The 24,995-nt window shown below is 36.6% G+C and overlaps 1 protein-coding gene across 1 annotated transcript in view; it reads right to left on the reverse strand.

The window, feature by feature from the left end:
* LOC121259508 (probable E3 ubiquitin-protein ligase ARI8) overlaps positions 1-21,994 on the reverse strand; it is a 28,361-nt gene extending 6,367 nt beyond the window's left edge. The window contains exons 1-7 of the mRNA XM_041161117.1: positions 21,501-21,994; positions 11,107-11,231; positions 10,746-10,851; positions 10,540-10,630; positions 7,124-7,296; positions 4,537-4,641; positions 4,256-4,344 (exon numbers count right to left, since the gene is read on the reverse strand). Coding sequence (XP_041017051.1) covers positions 4,256-4,344; positions 4,537-4,641; positions 7,124-7,296; positions 10,540-10,630; positions 10,746-10,851; positions 11,107-11,231; positions 21,501-21,722 — 911 coding nt within the window. The 5' untranslated portion in view covers positions 21,723-21,994. The remainder of the gene's footprint in view (positions 1-4,255; positions 4,345-4,536; positions 4,642-7,123; positions 7,297-10,539; positions 10,631-10,745; positions 10,852-11,106; positions 11,232-21,500) is intronic.
* Positions 21,995-24,995: the final 3,001 nt, after the last annotated feature.

Genomic DNA, 24,995 nt, shown 5'->3' on the forward strand with positions numbered 1-24,995 from the left:
CTCAACACCTCTGAAACAGCAGCCTACTGATTTCCAACCAAGCTGAAAACAACTGGGAAAACATAATAAAGAGCTCTCTCACTGCACCATTCATCGAACCAAAAACGAATTCTAGCACCCTCTCCAACCCCTTTCTAATATATTTCCATAAGCACCAAAAGATCCCCTACCCTCCTTAGAGCATTATCCCCACCAATCACATCCATAGCCACTTCCCTAACAGTGCTTTATTAAAATTACTCAAATTTCGCACCCCAAAACCTCCATTCACAATCGGACAGCACACCCTATGCCAACTCACAAGATGGAATTTATTCTTCTCTCCCATGCCACCCCACAAAAATGCTCTAAACAACTTCTCAATCCAGTTTCCACACCAATTGGTAATGGGAATAAAGAAAGATAATAAGTGGAAGATTGGAAATGGCGCTTTTAATAAGGGTTAATCTTCCCCCTTTAGATAAAGATAAAGACGCTTCCAACCCGACAATCTTTTCTCAACCTTTTCTACAACACCATCTCATATATTCTTTACTTTGAATGACAACCCCATCGGAAGCCGAAGATATTTCATTGGAAGAGAAGCAACTTTGCAGCCCAAAAATCTGCTAAATGGTTAATATTCCTCACATCTCCCACCAATACCAATTTCGACTTGCCCAAATTCACCTAGAGGCACAAGACAACTTCAAAGCACAATTATACAGCCCTTAAAGCTTGAATCTGTCCACTGTCAGCATCACAAAAAATGAGTGTCATCCGCAAATAATAAATGGGAAATTGAAATAGCACCATTGTTATTATTTCCCACTGCGAAACCAAAGAGAAAACCCCCCCTACAGCAGCCTCCACCATGCCTTCACTATATGACTCGATGCCTCCATCACTAAAACAAAAAGGAAGGGGATAATGGACCCCCTTGTCTCAAGCCCCTCAAAACTCTGAAAAAAACCACGAGTTACCATTTACTAATACAGAAAACCGAGCGGTTGAAACATAATGTCTAACTCATCCACACCACCTATCTCCAAAGTCACATCTTCTTAGCATATAAAAAAGAAAATCCCAACACATATGGTTGTATGCTTTTTTCCATGTCGAGCTTGCAAAGAACCCCCGAAATACCTATCCTCATCCGGCTGTCCAAACACTCATTTGCAATCAGAACCAAGTTCAAAATTTGACGTCCCTTAACGAAATCATTTTGAGGTTTAGAAATGATTTTATCCATAACCATACTCATACGATTAGTTAACACCTTCGAAATAATTTTATAAATCCCGCCTATCAAACTAATAGGACGTAAATCCTTCAACTCTTAGGCACCAGCTATCTTAGGAATGAGTGCAATAAATGTAGCATTTAGGGACTTCTCAAACTTATGACAAGAATAAAATTCTTCGAATACCCGCATAATTTCTTTCACTATATCCCAACACTCTTGAAAAAAAAGCCATAGAGAAACCATCAGGACCTAGAGCTTTATCTTTACGCATTCCACTCACCACCTGAAACGCCTCATTTTCTTCATAAGGCCTCTCCAACCAGCTGGCTGCACAGAAATCCAGCTGGTCAAAATTCAGACCATCCAACTTAGGATGCCACTCCTCTGTCTTGGTTAGAAGATCTTCATAATACTGCATAATGTGATCTTGAATCTCATCAGGAGAGTGAAGCACATTGGTACTGGAATGAAGTACCTCAATGGCGTTATTGTGCCTATGTGAATTAGCCATCTTGTGAAAAAACTTAATGCATCTATCCCCCTCTTTCAACGAAATCACCCTTGATTTTTGCCTACAAGAAATGTCTTCCATCAACAAAACCTTCTCAATTTCAGTCACCACCTTATTCTTCCTTAACCATGACTCCTCATTTTCCTCCCCATCATGCAAACTCATCCCAAAGCAGATTTTTCTGCACTTCAGTATGCCTAAAGACTTCATTATTCCACTTCTTTAAATCAATGAATTCTTCTTACTTATCAAAAAAAATCTCATGTGATTATTAGAAAAAGTGCCATCTACAGACAAGAAGCCAATAGAACTGTTTCCTCAATTAGAATTGTCCACTATGTGAGACAACATAGTGAACGTATCATTTTCCTTTAGCCACATTGTTAGCAATTTTTTTCTTGAACTCACCTCCTCCAAAGAGTGATTCTCTCTTCTTCTAAAGCATCCAAATTGCTAACCTCGTTTAGAAGAATTTCTCTTGTTCTTTCCATGCTTCCAAATACCTCCTCATTCCATATTTTGAAATAAGCTTTCAATACTTATTATGATATCAACTTTAGGGGCTCTCCAAAGAAGACTACTAGAGTTTCACCTTTTCCACAAAACCCTCAGTTTTCGGCCATATATTCACTTAAAACTCCTTTTGTCACCAAAAATATGTCCACAATCAAGAAGACTAGGAAATTGATCTGAGCATAGCCTCAATAAACTACTCTAGGAAGCTACTAAAAATTACCCTTTCTAATCTTGGGATATGTGGAATTGGTCAATTCTAGACCAACATCTCAGTTATTTGACCATGTGAACTCGCCTCCAACAAACGGGACATCAATGAGATTTTCTTCAAAGATAGAGTCCGATAATCCACCATAGCTGGAACAAGTTGTGCTTCCACTCTTTCTCTCACTAGGGCACTAGGGAAAGGAGTACCATTGAAATCTCCGCCTATACACCATGGCAAATTCCACTAACTCATCAAACCAACCAAATTATCCCATCAATTCCAACATATCCAAAGTAGGGGCCTTAAAGACCTGCACAAATCAATTATTTCCACCATCCTTCTATCCCACATAAGTAGAATACACCAACCGACAAGCTAAGAATTCCACAAACTCTATGGTACACCATGCATCTTATGCTCCAGCGTAGTTTCCTAAAGACAAATTATATAAACCTTCCACTTCCTCTACTGCTTGATTTGAGACTGAACAATTATACAAGAAAGTTGAATGGTAACTTTATTATGGATAACACCATTATGAATAAAAAAACAACTTAGATGACCATCTCAGTGCTTTTAGTCTTGGCTTATTAATTGTCATCTTAATAAAAAGACCAAAATACCAGGCCTATGTGGGGGGTGTAAAAAATATTGGTTGGGCTGAGAAAACCAACCGAACCAGCTGGTTTTGGTCAGTCCAGTACGGTCCTTGGATTGGACAGGCCGGTCTGTCTAACCTTCAAGAAAATTTTAGTCTTCCATACGGTCCCAAGGTGGAGTTTTTCCACTCTGGACCGGACTGGACCGGCTGAAATATATGATTATTTTTATGATTACTTTTATAATTTTTATATAATATATTATATATGTTATAATACAATTCTTATGTAACAAAATGGAACTCGTTACCAAGTACATTTATATAATTTTTTTGTAACCTAATTATTTATGCTTAGATATTGATATAATTCTAACTTAGCTACTTAAGTAATCAAAATATGAATTGTCACTGTGTTTTTTTAATATTTTTTGGATTGGACTGAACACCCCGATACTGGACCAATAGAAACAGGTCTGGTCCGGTTTATAGTTCTCCACAGTCAATCTCGGGGTGGGAAAGTGGTGGACCAACTGAATTGGTTCAGTCCAAAAATACCTTCTAGACCGACTGAACCGGACCGACTACCCCCTACCTTTGCCTTATCTAGAGATAGATTAGTGTTTTAAGAGCAGCTCCCTCATGCCTTAAGAAGCACTTATAATTGTATGAAACAATCAAAGGGTGAAATGGAGTAATATTTTCTTAAAGTTATATTCTAATTGGTCTTGGTAACTTACAAAAAAGAAAAAGGGTCTCGTTCTGCTATTCATTTCACTCTTCTAGATCTTTTCTTAATTCTTTAGATCTCCAGATTTTTAGATCTGGAGTAGTGTATATTTCTTTACACTAGTGTTCCCTTCATATACTTAAGCTTATTCCCCCTACCTTCAGCAATTTCAAATATATTTTATTACTTATAAAATAAATAAATAAACCCATCAGGCCTTTGTGAACGTGGCAAGGGATTTGCCTAGGTCTCGCAGTTCCCAAGGCAGTGCTTGGACTATGACTATCCCTCCTCTTTGTCCAAATGTGTCCGACATACCCCGACATTCATGGTTTATTCCAATCCAAAATTTTGCGGCCCATAGCAAGATTCCCATCATTTAATTACTCCTCTTCTAATAATTCCTTTTACGAAAATTTAAAAAGTAAATTAGAATGCAGAAAAGGACCAAGCCTTTGTTTTATTACCAGTTCATATTTTCAGATTCAGCACTATTCTTCAATATCCACTTCGCCACAGTACCACAATCGACTGGACGATGAGCTTCTTCAGTACACTGCAAGGTCAAATTTTTATCAGAAATAATGCCAGAAAAAAAAAATAACTGCAAGTATGTCACCGAGAACTTACATTTTCTTAAACAAACAAAACCAACAAAGAGATAAATAAAGAACTCAGAAAGAATTATAACGCTTACTAAAGATATTTCAATTTAGACAAAATAATATATCAACTCAACAAAACTTACACTCCAGCAAAAGCTATATGAGCAGCGGCAAGTAACATCATAGCTTCCACTGCCAACAATAAAATCCACAGCATAATCACACCCTGGAGCTGGACACCATTTGGTCTAAAAATAACCCATATTATGATTAGTATGAATAAAAGTAAACCACACAGTTGATTGAGACAAATTTGAGACAAGCTTAATGTTTCTAAGCAAAGTCACAACTCACAACCTCAACTACAACAACTAGGGAAGTGGTAACAACATACAGAAATGATGACACAAATCAAAGCCAGATAAAAAAAAGGGGGGGAAAAGAAGAAAGAAAAACATCTCCATTGCGACTTTTACGTTGCTGATGAATTCAGGTTCAAATGACGAATTACATGAAACAATACATCAAAGTACTCAGGGAAGACCTTTACAGATTTGCCCAAGCATAATGAAGCAAACTCTGAAAGCAACAAGTCCCAAGAATGATTACTTATTAGAAGGATACTTACAACATTGATTCAAATTGCTCCAGCCACATACTGAGTGCCTTACCATTTTTATTTTCTATATGAGGAAGGCAAAGATTTTTTCTTTTCCACACTATTCCTCTAAATCGTGTATCCTTTATGAAGTGCTCATGGTGTCAATTGTAGGCTATAAATACATACTCGACAACATGAAAAAAGAACGAATAGAAAATTGGGGGAGAAGGCATATATTAAAAATGTTGGAAGATATCTGTATAGTATAAAAAGGACTAGTCAAATAATCTACTTGGGGATATAAAGGATACCTAATCAAAGTTCCAAATTTAAACTTACCTTTCTATTTGTCATTGTTATGGAGGCGCTTAGCAAAATGATTTTCGCCTTGGTGAACAGTGGATTTATTGATGGCTTCTCGGTTGGCAATCCTACTAGGGGCTCCATTAATATATCTCACTTATTGTTTGCAGATGATACACTGATCTTTTGTGAGGCAAAACAAAACCAAATTTAAGCATTGAAGGCATTATTACTTTGTTTTGAAGCAGCATTAGGGTTGAAAGTGAATTTTTATGAATTAGAGTTGGTGTCAATGGGTAATGTTCACAATATCCGGCAGTTGGCTAATACTCTTGGATGTAAGGTTTCCTATCTTCCCATAATTTACCTTGGTCTTTCCATGGGGGCAGCCGCAAGGTCTATATCGATTCAGGATACAATGATTGAGAAGATTGAAGACAGATTGGCAGGTTGGAAAAGATTGTATCTTTCGAAAGGTGGAAAGATCACTCTAATTAAAAGTACTCTTTCTAATTTGCCAACGTACTTTTTATCTATATTCCCAATCCCAGCAAGTGTAGCGAACCGCATCAAGAAACTTTTTCGTGATTTTCTGTGAAGTGGGTTAGGAGATGAATTCAAATTTCATCTTTTGAAAATTTTCAATTTTCTCAATTTTCATTCAAGCCTTACTTGGGAAGTGGATGTGAAGATACAACATGGAACCAGAAGCCTTATGGAAGTTGATGATTGAACTTAAATATGGAGGTATGTTGGGGTTGGGGGGGGGGGGGGGGGGGGGGGGGGGGCACTAGAGAAGTTCACGGGGCTTATGGAGTAGGAATTTGGAAACACATTAGAGGAGGGTGGGGGATTTTTGCTAGGCACACTCGGCTGGTGTTGGGTAATGGATCTAGGATAAAATTTTGACCGATGGTGTGGAGATTACTCTCTAAAGGATTCTTTCCCTTCAGTTTTAGAATTGCATGTGAGAAAGATGGATCAGTGGCTGATTGTATGGAGTTCTCTGGGGACCTAGTCCGATGGAACGTGAATTTCACCAAGGCAGCCCAAGATTGGGAAGTTGGCAACATTGAGGAGTTTTTTGGTCTTCTATACACCATGATACCAAGAACACAAGGCACTGACAAGATGTGGTGGATACCCACCGGTAAAGGTAAATTCTCGGTCCATTCTTTTTATAAGACTCTCACACAACCACAACCACAAAACAATGAGTTCCAGTGGAGAAGGATTTGACGAAATAAGGCGCCTCTCAAAGAGGCATTTCTTGTATGGGCGGCAACATTGGGTAAGATCTTGACATTGGACAACTTATGGAAATGAAGGGTGATCATAGTAGAGTAGTGTTGCATGTGTAGGAAAAGTGGTGAAACTATGGATCGCTGCTTGTTGCATTGTGAGGTTGCTAGAACGTTATCGAATGAAGTGTTTAGAAGGTTAGATCTTGCTTGGGTGATGCCTGCCATAGTGATTGAGCTCATTGCTAGTTGGACCAATCTACGAGGTCTCCCACAAATCTCAGCGGTGTGGAAAATGGTTCCGATATGTATTCTGTGGTGCCTATGAAAGGAGTGAAATGACTGGACATTTGAAGACAAGGAGCATTCATTTGAAGAACATAGTTTTTTGTCAGCACTCTTTTCCTACAGGCCACAACTGTAGATTTTTCGTGGCCTCAATGTCCATGAATTTCTAGTTTCTATTTCCTCTTTCTAAATAGGTGTTACCTTTTGTTTACCATCTTGTGTACTTGGGATATGTCTATTCATATCAATATAATCATTTACTCGTTAAAAAAAAACAAAAAAAAAAAAAATCCTTACCTTCCTATTGTCTTCAATATAAGATCTGATGAAGTAGCGAGAATACTTCTCCTTGTCTTCATTAGATGCTAACATATTAATCATGTCTTGACCAACAGCAGCAGCACAAGATGGATCCGGGCATCGCAACATCAAACATCCAGGACCATCATTAATGGATGTGCTAATATAACCTGAAGAAGAAAACAAAAAGATGAAAATTGAAAAAAAAAAAAAAATTAGGTGACGGGAAATGAAATTGAAATGAAGTCGAATTTTGAGATGATTCCCTAGACGGCTATCAAATTATCAAACGACAGCAGTCTTAAATGCAAGTTCAGTAAAATATATTGGTGTGCAAAATTGAAGTCTTCATCTGCTCAATGTTATACCTCTCTGCCATGTATCAATAGTTGAAACTAAAAAGCCACTTTTGCTCCCGACAATTAGATTAATAGATAAAAATTGAGATAGGCTAGGAACGGGATGCGGTGCTAACATTATATCGACACCCTCCAATAGAATTGTGACACATATACTTTTCAAGAAGTGTAAAATAGAAGCGGATGCAGGTAATCAGTTCCCGTGTACCTCCTCACTCCCGTTGATCTCTCTCCTCACTCTCTCTCTCTCTCTCTCTCTCCCCTCCGAAGTTCTGATTTTCACTCTCTCTCTCTCCTCGAGCCGAAGCTCTCAATTTCTCTCACCTCTCAGTTGCGCTCCCTCTCTCTCCCCTCAAGCCATCACAACCAGTTCTCTTTGTCAAGACCAAAATGCCACACTCAGTTCTCTCTCTTTGCATGGGTTTTGTTGCAATATATAAACATATGCCAATAACCCCATCAAATCAACATTGCCATAGTTGTCAAGGAAAAAGCAGTCTTGGCCATTAGCTTCTAGCACCGACGCATAGGTCTCTAAAAATAAAAATAAAAATAAAAAGCACTGGCGCACGTCTGCTCACAGCTCATCTTCATCTCTCTTCGGCATTGGTTGGTTCAAATCGAAGGAATACTTCTGTTAACGGTAAATTTTTCTTCTAGGTATTCGCTTATTTGGTTTGATACAGTGTAAAGATTTCTTCTTTTTCTTGTTTGTCAAAGATTTACCAAAGTTTATTTATGTGAGAATTCATCATGGGATTGGTAGATTGTAGAGGAGAAAAGTAAAGGATTTAGGATCGGTTTCAAATTACTAAAAAGTGCAGGATCCTTATTATTACAATTTTTTAATATTATTATTATTTTAAGATAAGAAAAAATTAAATTGTTTATTGTATTTTGTGTGATAACTTAAAAAATTGTAATAATTAAACAGTTTGAGATGAAACCAAACAAAATGGGTTTTATTCCAAACCTAGCCTAAAAAACCCACCTCTATCTCCTCACATTGATTTTGCGTGTCTTTTTTAAGTTGTTGCTTGGATACTGTTGGGAGTTCTTTATGCCATTGTAGACTCATGTCTGCAGAACTCTCTCTCTCTCTCTCTCAACGCCTCTGATTTTTTTCTCCTCTCAACTCACCACATTCGGAGATCTGTCGACCGAAAGGGAAAAGGGCTGGTTTTGCTCCTCTCAACTCGTAACCACTGTGAATAATGTAAACACCCTACGTGTCAGTTTTCTATTGAAGGAAAAGAAACTGACGGGGAAAACTTATCGGCAACAGGGATGCCCAATCTAAAGAAGGATCCAAAAAGTGAATTGAATGTTAGATGCCATAGTCATTGGGGGACTCCTATCAGGCTTTTCGGTGGGGTAAATGAACTTGAATCAACTCTTATTGTCTCATCTCTTTTCATGCAGATGGCTTGATGTTATTCTTTTGCAGATGACACATTGTTATTCTGTTAGGATGATCCAGAGCACTTCTGCATCTGCATTGTTTCTTCCTATACTTTGATCCCATTTCATGGTTTAAAGTCAATTTGGCCAAATCCTGTCAGCGGTGTGTATTATATTAGGGTATTGGCACTATTCTTGGTTGTAGGGTGGCACCATTGCCCATGAAGTATTTGGGTCTCCCTCAGTGGAAAAACAAATCGACAAGGTCGGAAGAATTTTATAAGTACATTAGATTTAAGGTGAGAGATGGGTCAAAGTCATATTTTGACATGATAAGGAGATCAGGCCCTAAAATTAGTTTATCCACAATTGTTCCGTACCTCCTGCTATAGGGAGGCTTCAGTGGCAGAGTTTAACCAGCATACAAATGACATTCCACAATGAAGTATCCCCATTATCAAATCAGTGTAATCAGTGTAATCAGTATAGGATTGGGAAGTGGATTCCGCCTCTTCACTTCTAAAGCTCCTGTATTTTCACGGGTTGAGGGAGAATTGGAAGAATAGTGTGGAATGGATTCATTGTAGATCCCTTGGAAAGATAATAAAATGACCAAATTCAACAACTCACGTTTTTCAATGAACCCCAATCATTGAGATAGATTCCCGATGACCATAAACATTTTAAATAACACTTGCTAAGATCTGAACAACTCTAATTTAGCTACCTCAACTTTTAGCACAATCATGAACCCTGTGGGCTGCAAGTAAAGCTCATTTTGACAATTGGCTAGGCCAACTACAAACCATCCTCCCCCACCGAGCAGACCAACATAAATCACAAGATTATACTTTAAATTATTAATTTTTCCAGTTTTACCGTTTTCTCAGTTCCCAAAGTAGCCAACCCTTTAAAAAGAGAGACATGTTGAAAGATCAACTAGTTGAATCATTGTACAAATAAGCTGACTGCCATTAATAATAATATCCAGACTTGCTAACATCATATCACAGCTCATCATTGTGACATTCCAAGACGATTAGTAATTGAGAAGGCTAGCAGGATCCTATGCACAAGAAACGAGGATATGCAAACTATGCTTTACATCTTATTTATAATGTATTCGACACTCATAATTCATAGACACCAAATAATTAAACTCAATTTTTCATTTTCTTCTGTAGAAGAAAATAGATTTTAAAAACTATTAGACTTTGAAACAAAATTAAAGGCCACCTAGGCATTTTTCGGATGAGAAAAATCAAACAATAATAAATCTAGATATGATCTTTTTTAGATAAGTAAATCTAGATATGATCTTTAAGAAAGAACTCCACCAAAATGTGATATTCAGGAAGACGGATAAATTATAATGGAGGTTGAAGAAAAGAGGGAAACATGTTTAATGGTATCATTCAAAACGAAAACCTAAAAGAGAATTTTGTCACAGGAAGTCCTTGTGAAGTAGTAATAGGCTGTTGGAAATGCAAAAATTCTACTGGTCTGGTCTTTAGTTAAAAACGTATCTGCGCTAACCAAATTACTCGAACTGATGGGAAGAAGCAACACTCATCCCACACTTTTCCACATAATTATAGTGGAGATGATAATTCTCATGGAAGTTATGTAGAGTGATAATGTAGTAGAACAAACCTGCCCAGCATGAATTACAAAATGGGTGACCACAAGCAACCGCCTGAATCCTATCACAAGGATAAGCATCAAAGCATATCCCACAAGTCAGCTGTCAATGCAAGAAAATATATAAGAAGAAAGTTATGATGAACAAAGTAGTGAACATCCCAGCTTTCAAGTAAAATGCCCACAAACTTGATTCACATAACGTATGGACTGCTCACTTCTCTAGCATTTCGATATTCAACAACTGGTCTCTCCAATAAGCCAACAGCCCTTCGAACCTTCTCTTCATCCGCAAACCACTCATCATGCACTTTACTAACACTCCTGTAAATACAATGGATATAAAAATTCATAAGAATATCAGGGTACAGTACAAAGCCCAATAACCTAGGGCATATTGTATACAAACAATATGCATAGACCATGCAAGGTTTTGATAATAAACCAAGGGTAAGCTTTACTTGTACACTTAGACCTATAATTATAACTAAAAGCAACTTATAAATATGATTATAATGTTCTTCCAAAATAAGTAAGAACCTTATAAAGATCAGCTTTATATCAGTCAAGGCATTTTACCAATTAAAGTAGCGGAGCAGTATACTAGCCGCAACCTTTGAAATGGAAAGCACAGTGGCTACCCTCATAATATCATCCTCTTGTCGTTGGTGAATATCCATTTCACTCAAAATGGTATAGTTTTGCTACAACAAGAAACGAGGCACACTTAGGACAAAAATTTTAAAAATATAGGAAGGCAATAAAATACATTTCTTCTTCTTGAGTATGCATGCACACACCTATATATGTTACTTGTTGTGGGAACCATGGTGTTTATAAACAATGAAATAGCAGATGATACATACATCCACAGTAAAACCCAGATATGTACACTTTTAGATTGATGATGACCTATAAATTACAATGAAGTTCCACGATCTTTTTAATTTCAGTTTTGAATCCCAAGAGTGGACCATACCCATGACTATAGTGGTACATGAACATAAAATTATGGTCTGACATTCTACAAAGTAGTTGCGGCAAACAAACACAGCAGAATTTCTTTTGAACCTTGTGTCATTAATACTGCAAGCAAAGTGCTAACACATTTCACGTAAAAAGGTAGATCACCTGCTTTGAAATGGAGAAAAAACAGCAGATCCCCAAATATCATTTCAGATAAGTAACATCCGCAGTGGAATTCCAGGAAAACCATGCATCAAAATTACGTACAAGAACACAACCTGACTACCTGAATTCACTATCATCTACAATAAAACATTCCATAGTAAACTTCACCTCATTGGGAAATTCCGCTCAAGAAACACTTTTTGAAGCAAGCAGCCTTGAAATTCATAAGCACTCAATATAACATGTTCCTATTCCACAGTTCAATGTAATTTCACGTTATCACTAAAACATATTCCTCTCTCTCTCTCTCTCTCTCTCTCTCTCTCTCTCTCCCTCTCTGCACTTGGTTCCGATGAAATAATTCATTTTTTTGGTGGAAGATTTCTCATTTAATTGCACAGTTAGACTAGTAAATGGGAATCAAGCTGCGTACACATTGAAGCCAAGGAGCTGGAGTTGTTGGCAATGGAAGGAATATCGATGCGCTGTTCCACATGGAAGACTGGTGTGGAGATGCTAATGAGGATGCTGAAAACGTTGGCACAGTCGGTATATTCAAAGGATTTAGTGAAGTCCTCTAGGGTCAAAAAAAGAATCTTCATAGCTCAAAGATGTTCCAACTGCCGTGGTTGTTTTTTGGACCCAGAGGAATATGGACGTGGTAATCGGAGAGGCCTCATCATCATAATGGTGACACAGATTGTTTTGGGATGAAAACAGCTCTTGAATGAACTTCAACCCAGAGCGGTCTTCTTCCAGAAATGGTGTGGTTGTGGAGATAGGGTTCAGGTGTCCGGGAAAGCCCATTATGGAGCTGTATGGCGAGGTAAGTTGTTAAATCTCTGGAGCTAGAGACGGTAAACCCTCAGGATGAGGTGCCTGTGGCATCATGGAAGATAGATTTTGCCCTTGCTGGCAGAGGAGTGAATGGGTGGGGACCAGAAAATGCCCATTGGCCAACGGGCAGTGTACAAGTCTGCAAAAATCCAATAAGAAGCATTGGTGCAGAGGAAATGTAGAGCCAGCTTGACGAAGGAACACAACATGATATGAACATCGAAGGGTATCTGGATGTTATCCCTATGAGAGGTTTGTTGATGAATTTTTTTTTTTTTTTTTTTTAATACAAGTAAGAAGTAATTTTATTAGAAACGAATGTATAGACGAAGTCCATGCACATGGGAAGTATGCAAAAGAAAGCACCTAAATACATTCTAGGAAACAGAAAGCAACACCCGAAAATCATGAAAGGAGCTCTGTGAATCACTAAAGCAGAAAACCCAAACAACAAATAGTGCACAAAGAAATTCCAGAGTTGCTCCAAAGTACACCCCTTGTCATTAAACACCACTCATTCCATTCCATCCAAATGCGCCACATAAGACACAAAAGAACCATCTTCCAAGCCACGTCCACTTGAGAACAACCATGAAGCCCATTCCAACACACAAGAAGATCAACCACTCTCAAAGGCATCGCCCAAGCCAAGCAGATTCTACAAAAATTGCCATCCAACAAAGCCCTTGCCACCTCACAATGCAAGAGTAGATGATCCACAATTTCCCCTTTATTTTTACACAGGAAACACCAATCTATAACTATAACATCCCACTTCCTTAAATTATCCAATGTCAAAATTTTCCCAAGAGAGGCAGTCCAAATGAAAAAAGCAACTTTGGAAGGCACAGAAGACCTCCAAATACACTTCAAAGGAATAGGGGGACTATTCTGAAAAGTCAACAACTTATAGTACAAACGAACAGTGAACTTTTTAGGCAAGATCCTTACTACAAATAATCTGAGAAAGAGGAGGATAATCATTGCAGAATGGTGTTGTATGTGTAAAGGAGGAGGTGAGTTGGTGAACCATCTACTTTTACATTGTGAGGTAGCCAGGACTCTCTGGAATGAGGTGCTTAAAAGGATGGATTTATCATGGGTTATGCCGGAATCCGTGCTGGACATATTGGCGTGTTGGACTTCTTTCCAAGGTGTGCATCAGATCAAAGCGATTTGGAAGATGATTCCTATTTGTATTATGTGGTGCTTGTGGCAGGAGCAAAATGAGAAGACATTTGAAGACAAGGAGAGATCTATGGTGGAGCTAAAAGTTTTCTTTTTTAGGACTCTATGCACTTGGGCCATTGCTGTAGACTTTAATGGCATGAATCTTCATGATTTCTTAGTTGCTAATGTGCCTTCGTAGATAGGGCATACTTTTATGTAATTGGCAGTTGATGCCCATTCTTGTTAATAATACTTATTTTGCTTATCAAAAACAGTGAACTTTTTACACCCCTTGGACTCCCACAACATCCTAACCTTATAATTACCACCAAGCCTCAAGAGTATAAAAAGCTGAAGAAAGCTGAAACTTAGTCAATCTCCCAATCCTGAACAGCTCTAGTTAAGCAAATATCCCACTGAGTCGAGCCATTAGAACAACAAAGCAAATCAGATACAGCAGCAAACCAATCTGAAGCCAATCGAAATATGGCCGAAAACACACTATTGAGGGCTCAATCACCAAACCAAATGTCAAACTAGAAACGGAACCTAGATCCCCCTCCAAGAGACACGACTAACAAAACTCTGCCAGCCCTTTCTAATGAACTTCAAAGACCCGCCCATTCTTGTTAATAATACTTATTTTGCTTATCAAAAACAGTGATCTTTTTACACCCCTTGGACTCCCACAACATCCTAACCTTATCATTACCACCAAGCCTCAAGAGTATAAAAAGCTGAAGAAAGCTGAAACTTAGTCAATCTCCCAATCCTGAACAGCTCTAGTTAAGCAAATATCCCACTGAGCGAGCCATTAGAACAACAAAGCAAATCAGATACAGCAGCAAACCAATCTGAAGCCAATCGAAATATGGCCGAAAACACACTATTGAGAGCTCAATCACCAAACCAAATGTCAAACTAGAAACGGAACCTAGATCCCCCTCCAAGAGACACGACTAACAAAACTCTGCCAGCCCTTTCTAATGAACTTCAAAGACCCACACCATAAACCCCCCAAACTTCATTAGAACACCAAGCCCGCCCCCCCCCCCCCCCCCCAAAAAAAAAAAAAAAAGCACTTCCATACTTCCGATCAATGACCTCCCTCCAAAGTGACTCTCCTTCCGATTGATATCTCCATAGGCACTTCCCCAATAAAACTTTATCGAAAATCCTCAACTTACAAACCCCCAACCCTCCAACTGAAATAGGAGAACAAACACCCCATAAAAAAACACGAAACAACTTCTCAATCTAGTTGACCACTCTGTAGGCAATAGAAACAACGATAAAAAGTAAGTGGGGAGATTGGAAAGGGTACTCTTAACAAGAGTAAGTTTGCCCCATAAATATAGCCACTTTCAACCAGCCAACCTTTTTCTCAACTTTCTTGAAAACCCCATCCCAAATAGCACTAGCCTTAAAAGGTGCCCCAACTGAAGGCCCAAATATTTTAGAGGTAGAGAAGCAATTTTACAGCCCAACAAACTTGCCAAACTATTGATGCTACACACCACTCCCACCGGAACCATGTCCAACTTTCCAAGGTTCACCTTGAGGCCCGATACAACTTCAAAACATAATAACACAGCCCATAAGGCTTGAATCTAACCACGATCTGCATCACAAAAAATGAGAGTATCATCTGCAAAAAGAAGATACAAAGGTGTAATAGACCCATTAATAGCATTACCAACTGAGAAATGCTTTAGTGTAATAGAGCCATTATACAGGACACAATGTCATATTGACAAAGCACCCTTCCATCCAAACCTCAAAATGCTTGTCTAAGCTTGTGGCATCAATTGGGATGGCAATAGTCCAACTTCTAGCACAAATAATGTCGATGGAGGCATTGAAGCTACAATTTTGTTTGTAAAGGCACCTTGAGGTGTGAGCTTGATGGAGATTGGAGACTATGCCCTCTATGTCAGGCATGGATGTTTCAAATACTTAGGAGGCAAGAAGCTTATCTTGGGGTTGTCAAGAGTCTCAAAGAAGTCCGTGCAAGTTGGGCAGAGCACAAGGATTGGCGACAATGTGGGCCATTGTTTATTTCTAGAGGAAGGACAATGTGAGTAGCTTAGTGAGAGTAGAAAGTATCTCCTTTCAATTAAATTGATTCTGTATTAACACTCAGATTTGTGTGAACCATTTAGTTACATCCCTTTAGTTGTAATGCAAGAGTTTGTCTTGCCTACCCAAAAATCTTCGAAGTGCATTTCTAGAGAAAGTGTAAGGTTTCTACAATTATGTAGGTCTTTCATGTGAGGGTTTTGAAGCTGAATTAAAAGCATCCTTTATAGCCATTCAGGTATGCCATCATCAACAAACTTCTGTTAGTACCCCAATTAGAGAGAACCAAGAGTTTGAAAGGTTGATATGCTCTGTAAATTATTATCACGGGAGTAATTCTAGTAGTTTAATATGCTCTGTTAATTATGATCACGTCGGGGTAATTCTAGCAGAAGTTGACGTATAGGGAAGGGATTACTTTTTTTTTTGTGATGAAGCCCAAACCTCTCTTGGAATATGTAGGGGTTTAATAAATAAAATGTTCATTAAAGTGGAAGGTGGATGTAGTTTGTTTACAAGAGATGAAGTTGACTAATGTGTCCCAAGCTATTCTATTTAGGGCATGTTTGGCAAACCACAAAATTTCCAAAATTTCTCATAACTTCATCTCCAAACATCACTCAAACACAAAAAAACTTTTCGATTTCAAATTTTAAATTTTTCACCTAATCATTACTCAAACAAAAAAATCAATACAACTTTTATAAACTTCAAAACAAAAATAATATTCAAACAACTTTTTAGCTTTATCTATACACTTTCACAAACTCCAATACTCTGGTGAAGGAGGGGAGTATGTTGGCCATTACTGAAAGGGGTCGAAGGGTGATTTCTAAGTTGGTTTTGGGTTCAACAACAGTGCAGTGGCTGGCTAAGGCCATGGAAGTGTGCACAAAGGATGAAAAATAAGATTTTTTCTCCACTATTTGGGAAGGTAGACGCAGCTTCACAGCGCACCGCTGCTCAAATACTCGAGGATGTTATATGGCGATAGAAGAAATGGTGGTGGTGGGAGGAGGAATTTTATCTTCATTCCTGAGGAGGGGAGCAGTGGTTTGGAGACCCCAGGTGTTGCGTGACTTTTCCTTCGGCAAGAGAGGGAGCGAAGGACAAGGTGCTACAGAACGTGGCTCTGCTAGGGAGTCGCGTAGCAGACATGTCGGTGGCGTGTCAGGGAAGGAAAACATGGAGGTGCATAAAAATCGTAGTAAATCCTCAATGGCGAGGTGATCCTATGCGGCAGCTCTAAAGACGGGTCATGCTTCGGGAGTACAGAGTGAAGGAGATTCGCAAATCACGTCTCAGGACCAGCTTGTTGAGATGCACAATTCCTTAAAGGAGATGAAAACCCAACTTGTCGAGTTGAAGGCAGCGATAGCTTTCGTCTTCGAAAATAGACCGACTTTTAGTTTGAGGCAACAAGGTTGTAAGAAACAAGATAAGCCCGAAGCATTTAAACCCAGTTAAAGGAAAACGGAATATCGGATTCAGCTCTATCCCTATATCTAGATACAGGAGAGTATGGTGGGTCAAAAAGAAATTTGGGTTGTTTGAAGCAGGGTCTACATCGGGTATCGAGGTAGAGACATCAGTAATGGAATGCCATTTGCCTCATGTAACACAGGATAGACCGATAGTCGGTACTACACCCTTGGTCCTCAATCCCTCATAAGAGATGAAGGAAAATGGTATACTGCCAAGGTCAGAAAGAGATGTAGGAACCCCAGAGGTAAAGAGACTTGCTGTCACTCCAGAATCTCCAATGAAGACCATGACACCATTGGAGCGAACCAATGGAGTTACTGGAGAACCAAAGGGTTTGGAGTTGGTGTCTCATGTAGATGAATGCCTAGAGTCGGGAGTGCATTTGGATACTGTGTCTAGGGATAACGTTGCTCCCTTGGTGTCTCTTCTACCAATAGCGAACTGGATTTTGCCTAAAGTTAACAAGATTCAACAGTTTGTGGGAATTTCACATGGAGGATGTGAAGACCAATTCAATGAACTAGTCACTACGATTGAGGCAAGCCAGGCACTTGAAACCAACAGTTTAAAGAAAAGCAGGGAGTTACAGCGTCTTTCTTGGGCAATTAACTACGACACTAAGGGTGTAGCTCAACTAGAGGGAAGTCTAAAGGGAGGACATTGTGAAAACGAGAATCAAGGGTTTGGGGTTGGGTGTTCGAGTAGAGTTTTAGGTCTACGAGAAACAAGGGTTGGGGATCGGTTTGGTGTATTTTGGGTTATTTATTTCACGGGCTTTTTGGGTCATTAGGGGCTTTTTGGGTCATTTTGGGCAAGGTGTTTTCTTGTATACATTTTATTGTACTTGGTTTCTCCTTTGATATATAATATTTTTTTACTTATCAAAAAAAAATAAAAAAGAGTAGGATATGGAGTTGTTGTATACATTGTTTTTTTTTTTACAAGATACTCCTTTGGGTTGAGAAGAGGAGGTGGGGATCAAACATGTTCAATTCCATCCAAAAGGAGGATCTTTGAGGTTAAATCTTTCTACAATGCGCTTATTCCTCCAGCTGGCTTTCATTTTCCATGGAAATGCATTTGGAGAAATAGGGAGCCTTCAATGGTAACTTTTGCGCTAGCCACCTCAGATAATATTCTCACAAAGGAAAATTTGAGAAAGCACATTGCAATAACAAATAGGTGCTCTATAGCTAGCAAATGGGGAAATCGTTTAAGACACTCATGCTTAGGCGTCGCTCTTGTACATGTCCTTGTACTTGGGCCATGCCTAACAATATCATCAATAAAATTCTAGTTAAATGATAAAAAAAAAGGGGAAAGCATTGATCACCTTTTGTTACATTGTGAGTTGGCTAGTGAATTATGGGCAGCAACATTCTACACAGTGTTGGTGAAAACACTAGGCGCACTTAAGCGCAAATGTTGTTTAGATCCTAGGCACAAAGTGCAAAGTGCAAGCATGCTCCTGATAGTAAAGTGCATATTTTTAAAATTAAGTTATAACAACAAAAAGTCAATAAAACACAACAACAAAAGGTTTAAAAAGCAAAGTGATAATTATATTTAGCCTAATAGCCCAATTTATTAGTGCATTATGCAATATGAAAATTCACAGTATTAGATATTAATTAGATGATACCTTGAGGATGTAAAGCTAAGAATCGACAAATTAAATAAAATAAAATATATTTTAGCAAAACCCCTCTGTGCTATAGGGTACTTAGGTTTAAGATCTTGTGATTTTTTTTTCCCAGAAATAACCCCCTCATGGTATGAGTTAAGTAAAAAAAAAGGACCCTCTGCTAATTTTGTCATCCATCAATGTGACTCAAAACACATGGCAACCTCACACATTTCCACGTGTCAACTTTAAATTTTCTTAATAATTAAATTAAATCTTTTATCGAAAAAATAAAAATAAATAAATTTTTTTTAAATAAATAAAGTGTATATAATAAAAACATATTTTCATTTTAAAATATCCAACTTTTAAAAAAAATGGAATGGTCATTTTGGTCACCCATGTGGTGGCCAAGCTTTACTTAAACGTAACATTTTATATAATTCTCTTGTGCTTTACAAAATACACACATTGACCTTTCATGAATTCATGGTATCACAACTCCCAGTGTACTTGGGTTTTGCCTATTTCTATGAATAAAACTTCTTGATTAGTGATTACCTATAATAAAAATTTCTGGTATCACTAAACTAGCACGTAAAGGTGATGCTCTTATATATGTCCCATATACTTGTGATCTTTCCTATTCTTATGATCAGTAAAATTTTGTTTACCGATCAAAATAAATATACACATATATTTGATTATTTGATAGCCACTCATCAAAACAAATTATTTGATAGCCAAAATCAAAGTAAAGTACAAGGTTAAATCAAAATAAAACAAGAAGGCCATGAACAAAAAGGTCAAGAATTGCAGGTATTGACTTCTACGCTAGCATAAGCAATCATATACAAACCCATCTAGAAAGCCAACTTGAACTATTTTATCGAGTTCAAAGTGTAGATATCTATGACAATGTGGTGTGATGGTACATAGATGACCTTCAATATTAAATCTATACTTCAAAATATTTGTTACATCATATACTGGGTCTTGAAATGATATTTTCTGCACTTTAAGCTTACAAAAAAAAAAAGCCCCAAAAAGTGCACTTAAGGTCACTTCTGAAAATTTTCTTCGCATTTGGTAAGCAAAACACTTAGGTCTTGGGGCTTTGCACTTAAGCGCACTTTTAACAACATTGGTTCTACACTTTTGGGATCAAGAGGATCATGCCTTGACAAGTAGTGAAGTTGTTGGGATGCTGGCAAAGTCCTTGTGGCAAGTCATAGAAATTTTGAAATTTGAAAGGGGGTCTTTGTGGTGCATTTGATAAGAAAACAATGCCCAAGCTTTTACAAACAGTGAGAGAACTATGACAGAACCAAAAGCAATAGTACTCAGCACTCTTTGTGATTGGATGGGTGCTAACATAGCTCCCAATTCTCTAGCTTTCTAGATTTCAAAGAGTTTCGTTCTTTTTCTTCTTCTTTTTTTTTTTTTTTTTAATCAGTAATTAAGGATTTTATTGATATGACTAGAGATTGAAAGAATTTTTTTTTCTCTTCTTCTTGATAGTTGGGTGTATCCTTTTGTACACTTCCTATGTACTAGGGTTGCGCCCCTCTGCGCATCCAACAAAATTGCATTACATAAAAAAAAAATAGTCATTTCCATGTACTTCATTAAAACTGTCCTTATGAACTTAATAGCAATATCAACCCTAATTAACAGTACACTAGCAATAATGACTCAAGACTTCTAGTAACCTAATCAACATTATCACAAACAAAATAAAAGGGCTAAAATCTATAAAGAAAGGATCAATGTCCAAATGTTATCAATGCCCAAACTAATAAAAATCCAACCAGCAATCATACTAAGCATTGTTAACACTATCACAAATCACAATTGCCCCATACAAGTTAACCAAAAGTGGCATTACCACAACAAACTAGGCTTCAAGTTCAGATTAAACATATTCACCCCCAATGGATTAAATTATTACAATTCCAACAAACCCAATACTAGAATCAATCATATTAACATCCACAATATATATATATATAATCTTAAGATTCTGAAAAAATAAAATTCTGATCATCCGAACAAAAATACAATGCCCAAATCAAGCAGAATTATCCTTAGTAGATCAAGCTCAAAATTATTAGCCCCTGTTAAAACCAGCAGAATTCATACTACAACACAAGAAAAGCACAAATTTTTTTCTTTTGTATAGGTAAGAAAAACTCAAAAATTCTAAAAACGAATATTAACCCAATTCCGTAATACGGTAAGAGAAACATTACCGCAACACCAAAGCTCAAAACTACTTACAGCACCTATTAACCCCAGTTCTCAAAATTAAGCGGCGCTAGCATTACCACAACTTAAACCCTCAAAATTCTGACAATCTCAAATCGGCCAAGTACCAAGAATGAAACAGAATTAACTTTGCCACAACCTAAAAGCTTAAAAATCTCATAAGCCAAATTGAACCCAGTGATCAAAGCCAAAGGCAATAACATTCCCATAACCAAAACACAAAAGGCACAAAACTTGAACAAATTAAGACACCTGGTTGCCACAACCTAAAAGCTTAAAAATCTCAAAAGCCAAATTGAACCCAGTGATCAAAGCCAAAGCCAATAACATTCCCACAACCAAAACACAAAAGGCACAAAACTTGAACAAATTAAGACACCTGGTGCCGGTGCGAGGCGATATCGTCGGAATCATCAGAAGCATTGTCGATGAACTCGTAATCTGCCACGTCAGCGTCATCGCTGTCGAAAGCGAAGGCGTTGGCAGTGCCATCGTCATCGCCGCCGCTGTAAAAGTCGTCTTCGTCATTGTCGACCGATACGACGTCCTGATCGTCGTCGTCGTGGGCGTCTTGCATGTCGAACTCATCCTCCGATTCCATTTCCGCGGGATTTTTCAGATTGGATTGGAATTTCACCGCAGAGGATTGGAAAATTTGGAACCCTAGAATTCGGGTACCTTTTGGGAATTAAAAAGGGAGGGGATGGGAAGTAGGGACAATTATGAAGTATCGGGTGAAAGGGAGGGGCGAAACGGGGAGAGAAGTGGAGATTTGGAAGTGATGGAATTTGGGGTTTGATGACGAGAGAAATGAGGGAATCTGACAAGAAGAGAGACGAGAGACAGGTGGGTTTTTTAAGGATAGGTTTGGAATAAAAACCATTTTGTCTGGTTTTGTTTAATTATTACAATTTTTTAATTTATTATTTAAAATATAATAAATAATTTAATTTTTTTAAATTTTAAAAAAATAATAATAGTAAAAATAATATTTTATTCAATTTTTAATTTTTAACTCAATTCATTTTATCTCAACTTATTATCAAAATCTCCCCTACTATAAGGTATGAAATCACCTAATTGATTATTCAATATTGTGTTGTCCATTAATTTATTGTTAAGTGTTTTTCTAACAAAAATCAAGTAAATGTTGTTATTGTTTAATTAAGAGAAAAGTTATAATCTCAAGTCGTTCTACAGAGTATATTTAGCAAGATATATATATATATGATATAATTTGATTTAAAAATAAATATTGAATTTAAATCTTATAAATCAAATCGTATAGTGATCTTTACATTAATTTATACGTAGAATGATATTTTATTTGCGTACTTTTTCTAATTATTTTGAGATTATTTTAGCGGCCGATAAAAGAAAGAAAATGTGATAAAATGAGAAGGGGGATTTTTTATTTTTTTTTTTCTATTTATTGTTTGAATTGAGAGAGGAATAGACCTAAACTGAGTTGTTTTCCGGCATTTTATTTGTAAAAGCTAAATACCAACATTACCGATGAATAATCAATATATGATTTTCAAGTGGGTGTTGCTTTTTTATTTTATTTTAATTTTAATTTTTTTTCTTTTCCCTATTGTACAAAACCTTTGATTTCTTTGTGATATACTGGAAAGGACTTAAACCATTGATACAACTGCCAAGTTTTCAAGTTGGATCTAAGACTTGAATGGTCCATACTTGTTGCTTTCTGCTACCAGACATTTTATTACCAAGATCAAAGGTGGTTTTGGTAATTTTACTTTGAGCTTTTGTCATCATCCCTATTTCAAGTAAGCTATAAAATTAGTGCAGCTCTCTTTGCAAAATGCTTTCACTTTCCGCTTTCCTGATACGAGTTCGAATAAAAATTGAAATTGAATAAAATATTATTAAAATATATATTTTTTAATATTATTATTATTTTAAAATTTAAAAAAATTAAATTATTTATTTTATTTTACGTAAACATTTAATAAAATTATAATGATTAGATGATATTAATCTGTTTAGATATTTAAAATATCTCAATATATCTATAAATAATAGTAAAATAATTTGAATTAAGATATTTTATTGAGTTTTGATAAATGATTGAGAAAAGGTTAAATAAAAGTATTATAAAATTATAAAATTATTTGAATCTAATTTTTTAATATAATTTTTATTTTAAAATTTGAAAAAATAGTATTTATTTTTTGTGTTTTGTTTGAGAGTTTTAGAAAATAGTAATGATAAGGTAATGATTAAATGAAATAGTTAAAAATTTGAAATTAAAAAGTATATTGTGTTTTAATGGTGTTTAGGAAAAATAATGAACAAGTTGAGAAGAATTGTGAATAGTAATGAAATAATAATAATAAAATATTGAATAGTACTGAAAAGTAATGAATAGTAGTAAAAATAAGTAAAAATTAATAATAAAATAATGAATAGTAATAAAATATTCTGAGAATATCTAAAGTATTCTTGTTATCCAAACTTAAAAGTAGCTATATTTGGATGCTGAGATGATTTGAGATGATTTGAGATGATCTGTGGATAGTAATTTTTTGTGGGTGCAATTAACATGTGTTTATTATGTATGAAGTATGTTGAGATATGTGCTTGAATGTATGAAATATGTTGATATATGTTTAATTTTTTTATGAAAAGTTAAAAAAGTAATGGGTCACATCAATAATTAATTTGAAATAAATTTAACACCCAAACATACCCTAAAAATCTAAATTGCAAAGTGTGTGTATATATATAAAGGTATTTTTTTTATATACATTTGGGGGAGGGAGAGATTTGAACTGCAGACGTCTATTTTAGAAGCTGTATGTCAATCAACGCACATGCCTTTGGCTATATATATAAAGATATTTGGAGTTACTTATTTTGATTGATCTCGTGTCTACATGTATTAATCTCCCATCCGTCTCGCGTATCGAACGATTCATGAGTCACGTTGAATCTTTGGGATTGTTCTGCATTTAAGTAGAATTTCGAAGTCTTGATATGTAGTACTATGTGAAGTGTTTATCAAAGACTCGGCTTGTTAGTTGAAGTCTATAAATGTAGAATTTGAGTGAAGTTGGAAAGCATTTCTAGCTGATAACAGCGTTCTTTACCTATGACAAGGATCTTGTTGGGTTTGTAGCATAGAGGTTATATATATAAAATTAAAGCAAAAATTGTCAAACCTTATAGGAGATAGCTTGAATTGTCACATTCATTATTAGGTGAGAATTACACCAAAGATAGTTCAGGCATTGCCCCCTCTAAGTGAAGAAATAGGTATAGAATTCTAGCTTCTCACTATTAAAATAATATGGATGATAAATGTAGGAGAAATGTTTGGTTAATAAAAAATCTCACAAAATAAAGTTTACGAAGTGATGTGACTAGATATAATGCGTTAAATTGTAAATATATTTTTCCTACAAAGAAAATCTAATGTAGCACGTCTAATCATATCTGTATGTGAATTTTATTTTATGAGATCTTTTTATAAACGTAACACTTCTCTAAAAGTAGAAGATGGAAGGGAAGAAGATCAAAAAGAGTGGAACAAACATATGAGTTGGATCGCAATTTTGTCTGAAAGGGCAAAAATTAATAGAGTAGAAACAACCCTAAAATTCAAGTATTCTTTCAAAAGTTTAGAGACAAAATAACCAAACAAAACCCTAAACATCCTATTTTTTTCAGAATTTTGGTGCGATAGAGCCTGTTTTGGGCCCCACTCAGATTCATCATGGAGGATTAATCATGTTGTAATGTAACAAAAACTACACCATATGACATTATTACAAAGATTGAAATCACTTGCTCTTTGAAACCAGCGTATACAATTGGACAGCAAAATACATTTCTCATTTTCTATTTTAAA

The sequence above is a fragment of the Juglans microcarpa x Juglans regia genome, chromosome 4D (genome assembly GCF_004785595.1).
Source record: "Juglans microcarpa x Juglans regia isolate MS1-56 chromosome 4D, Jm3101_v1.0, whole genome shotgun sequence".
Classification (NCBI taxonomy): domain Eukaryota; kingdom Viridiplantae; phylum Streptophyta; class Magnoliopsida; order Fagales; family Juglandaceae; genus Juglans; species Juglans microcarpa x Juglans regia.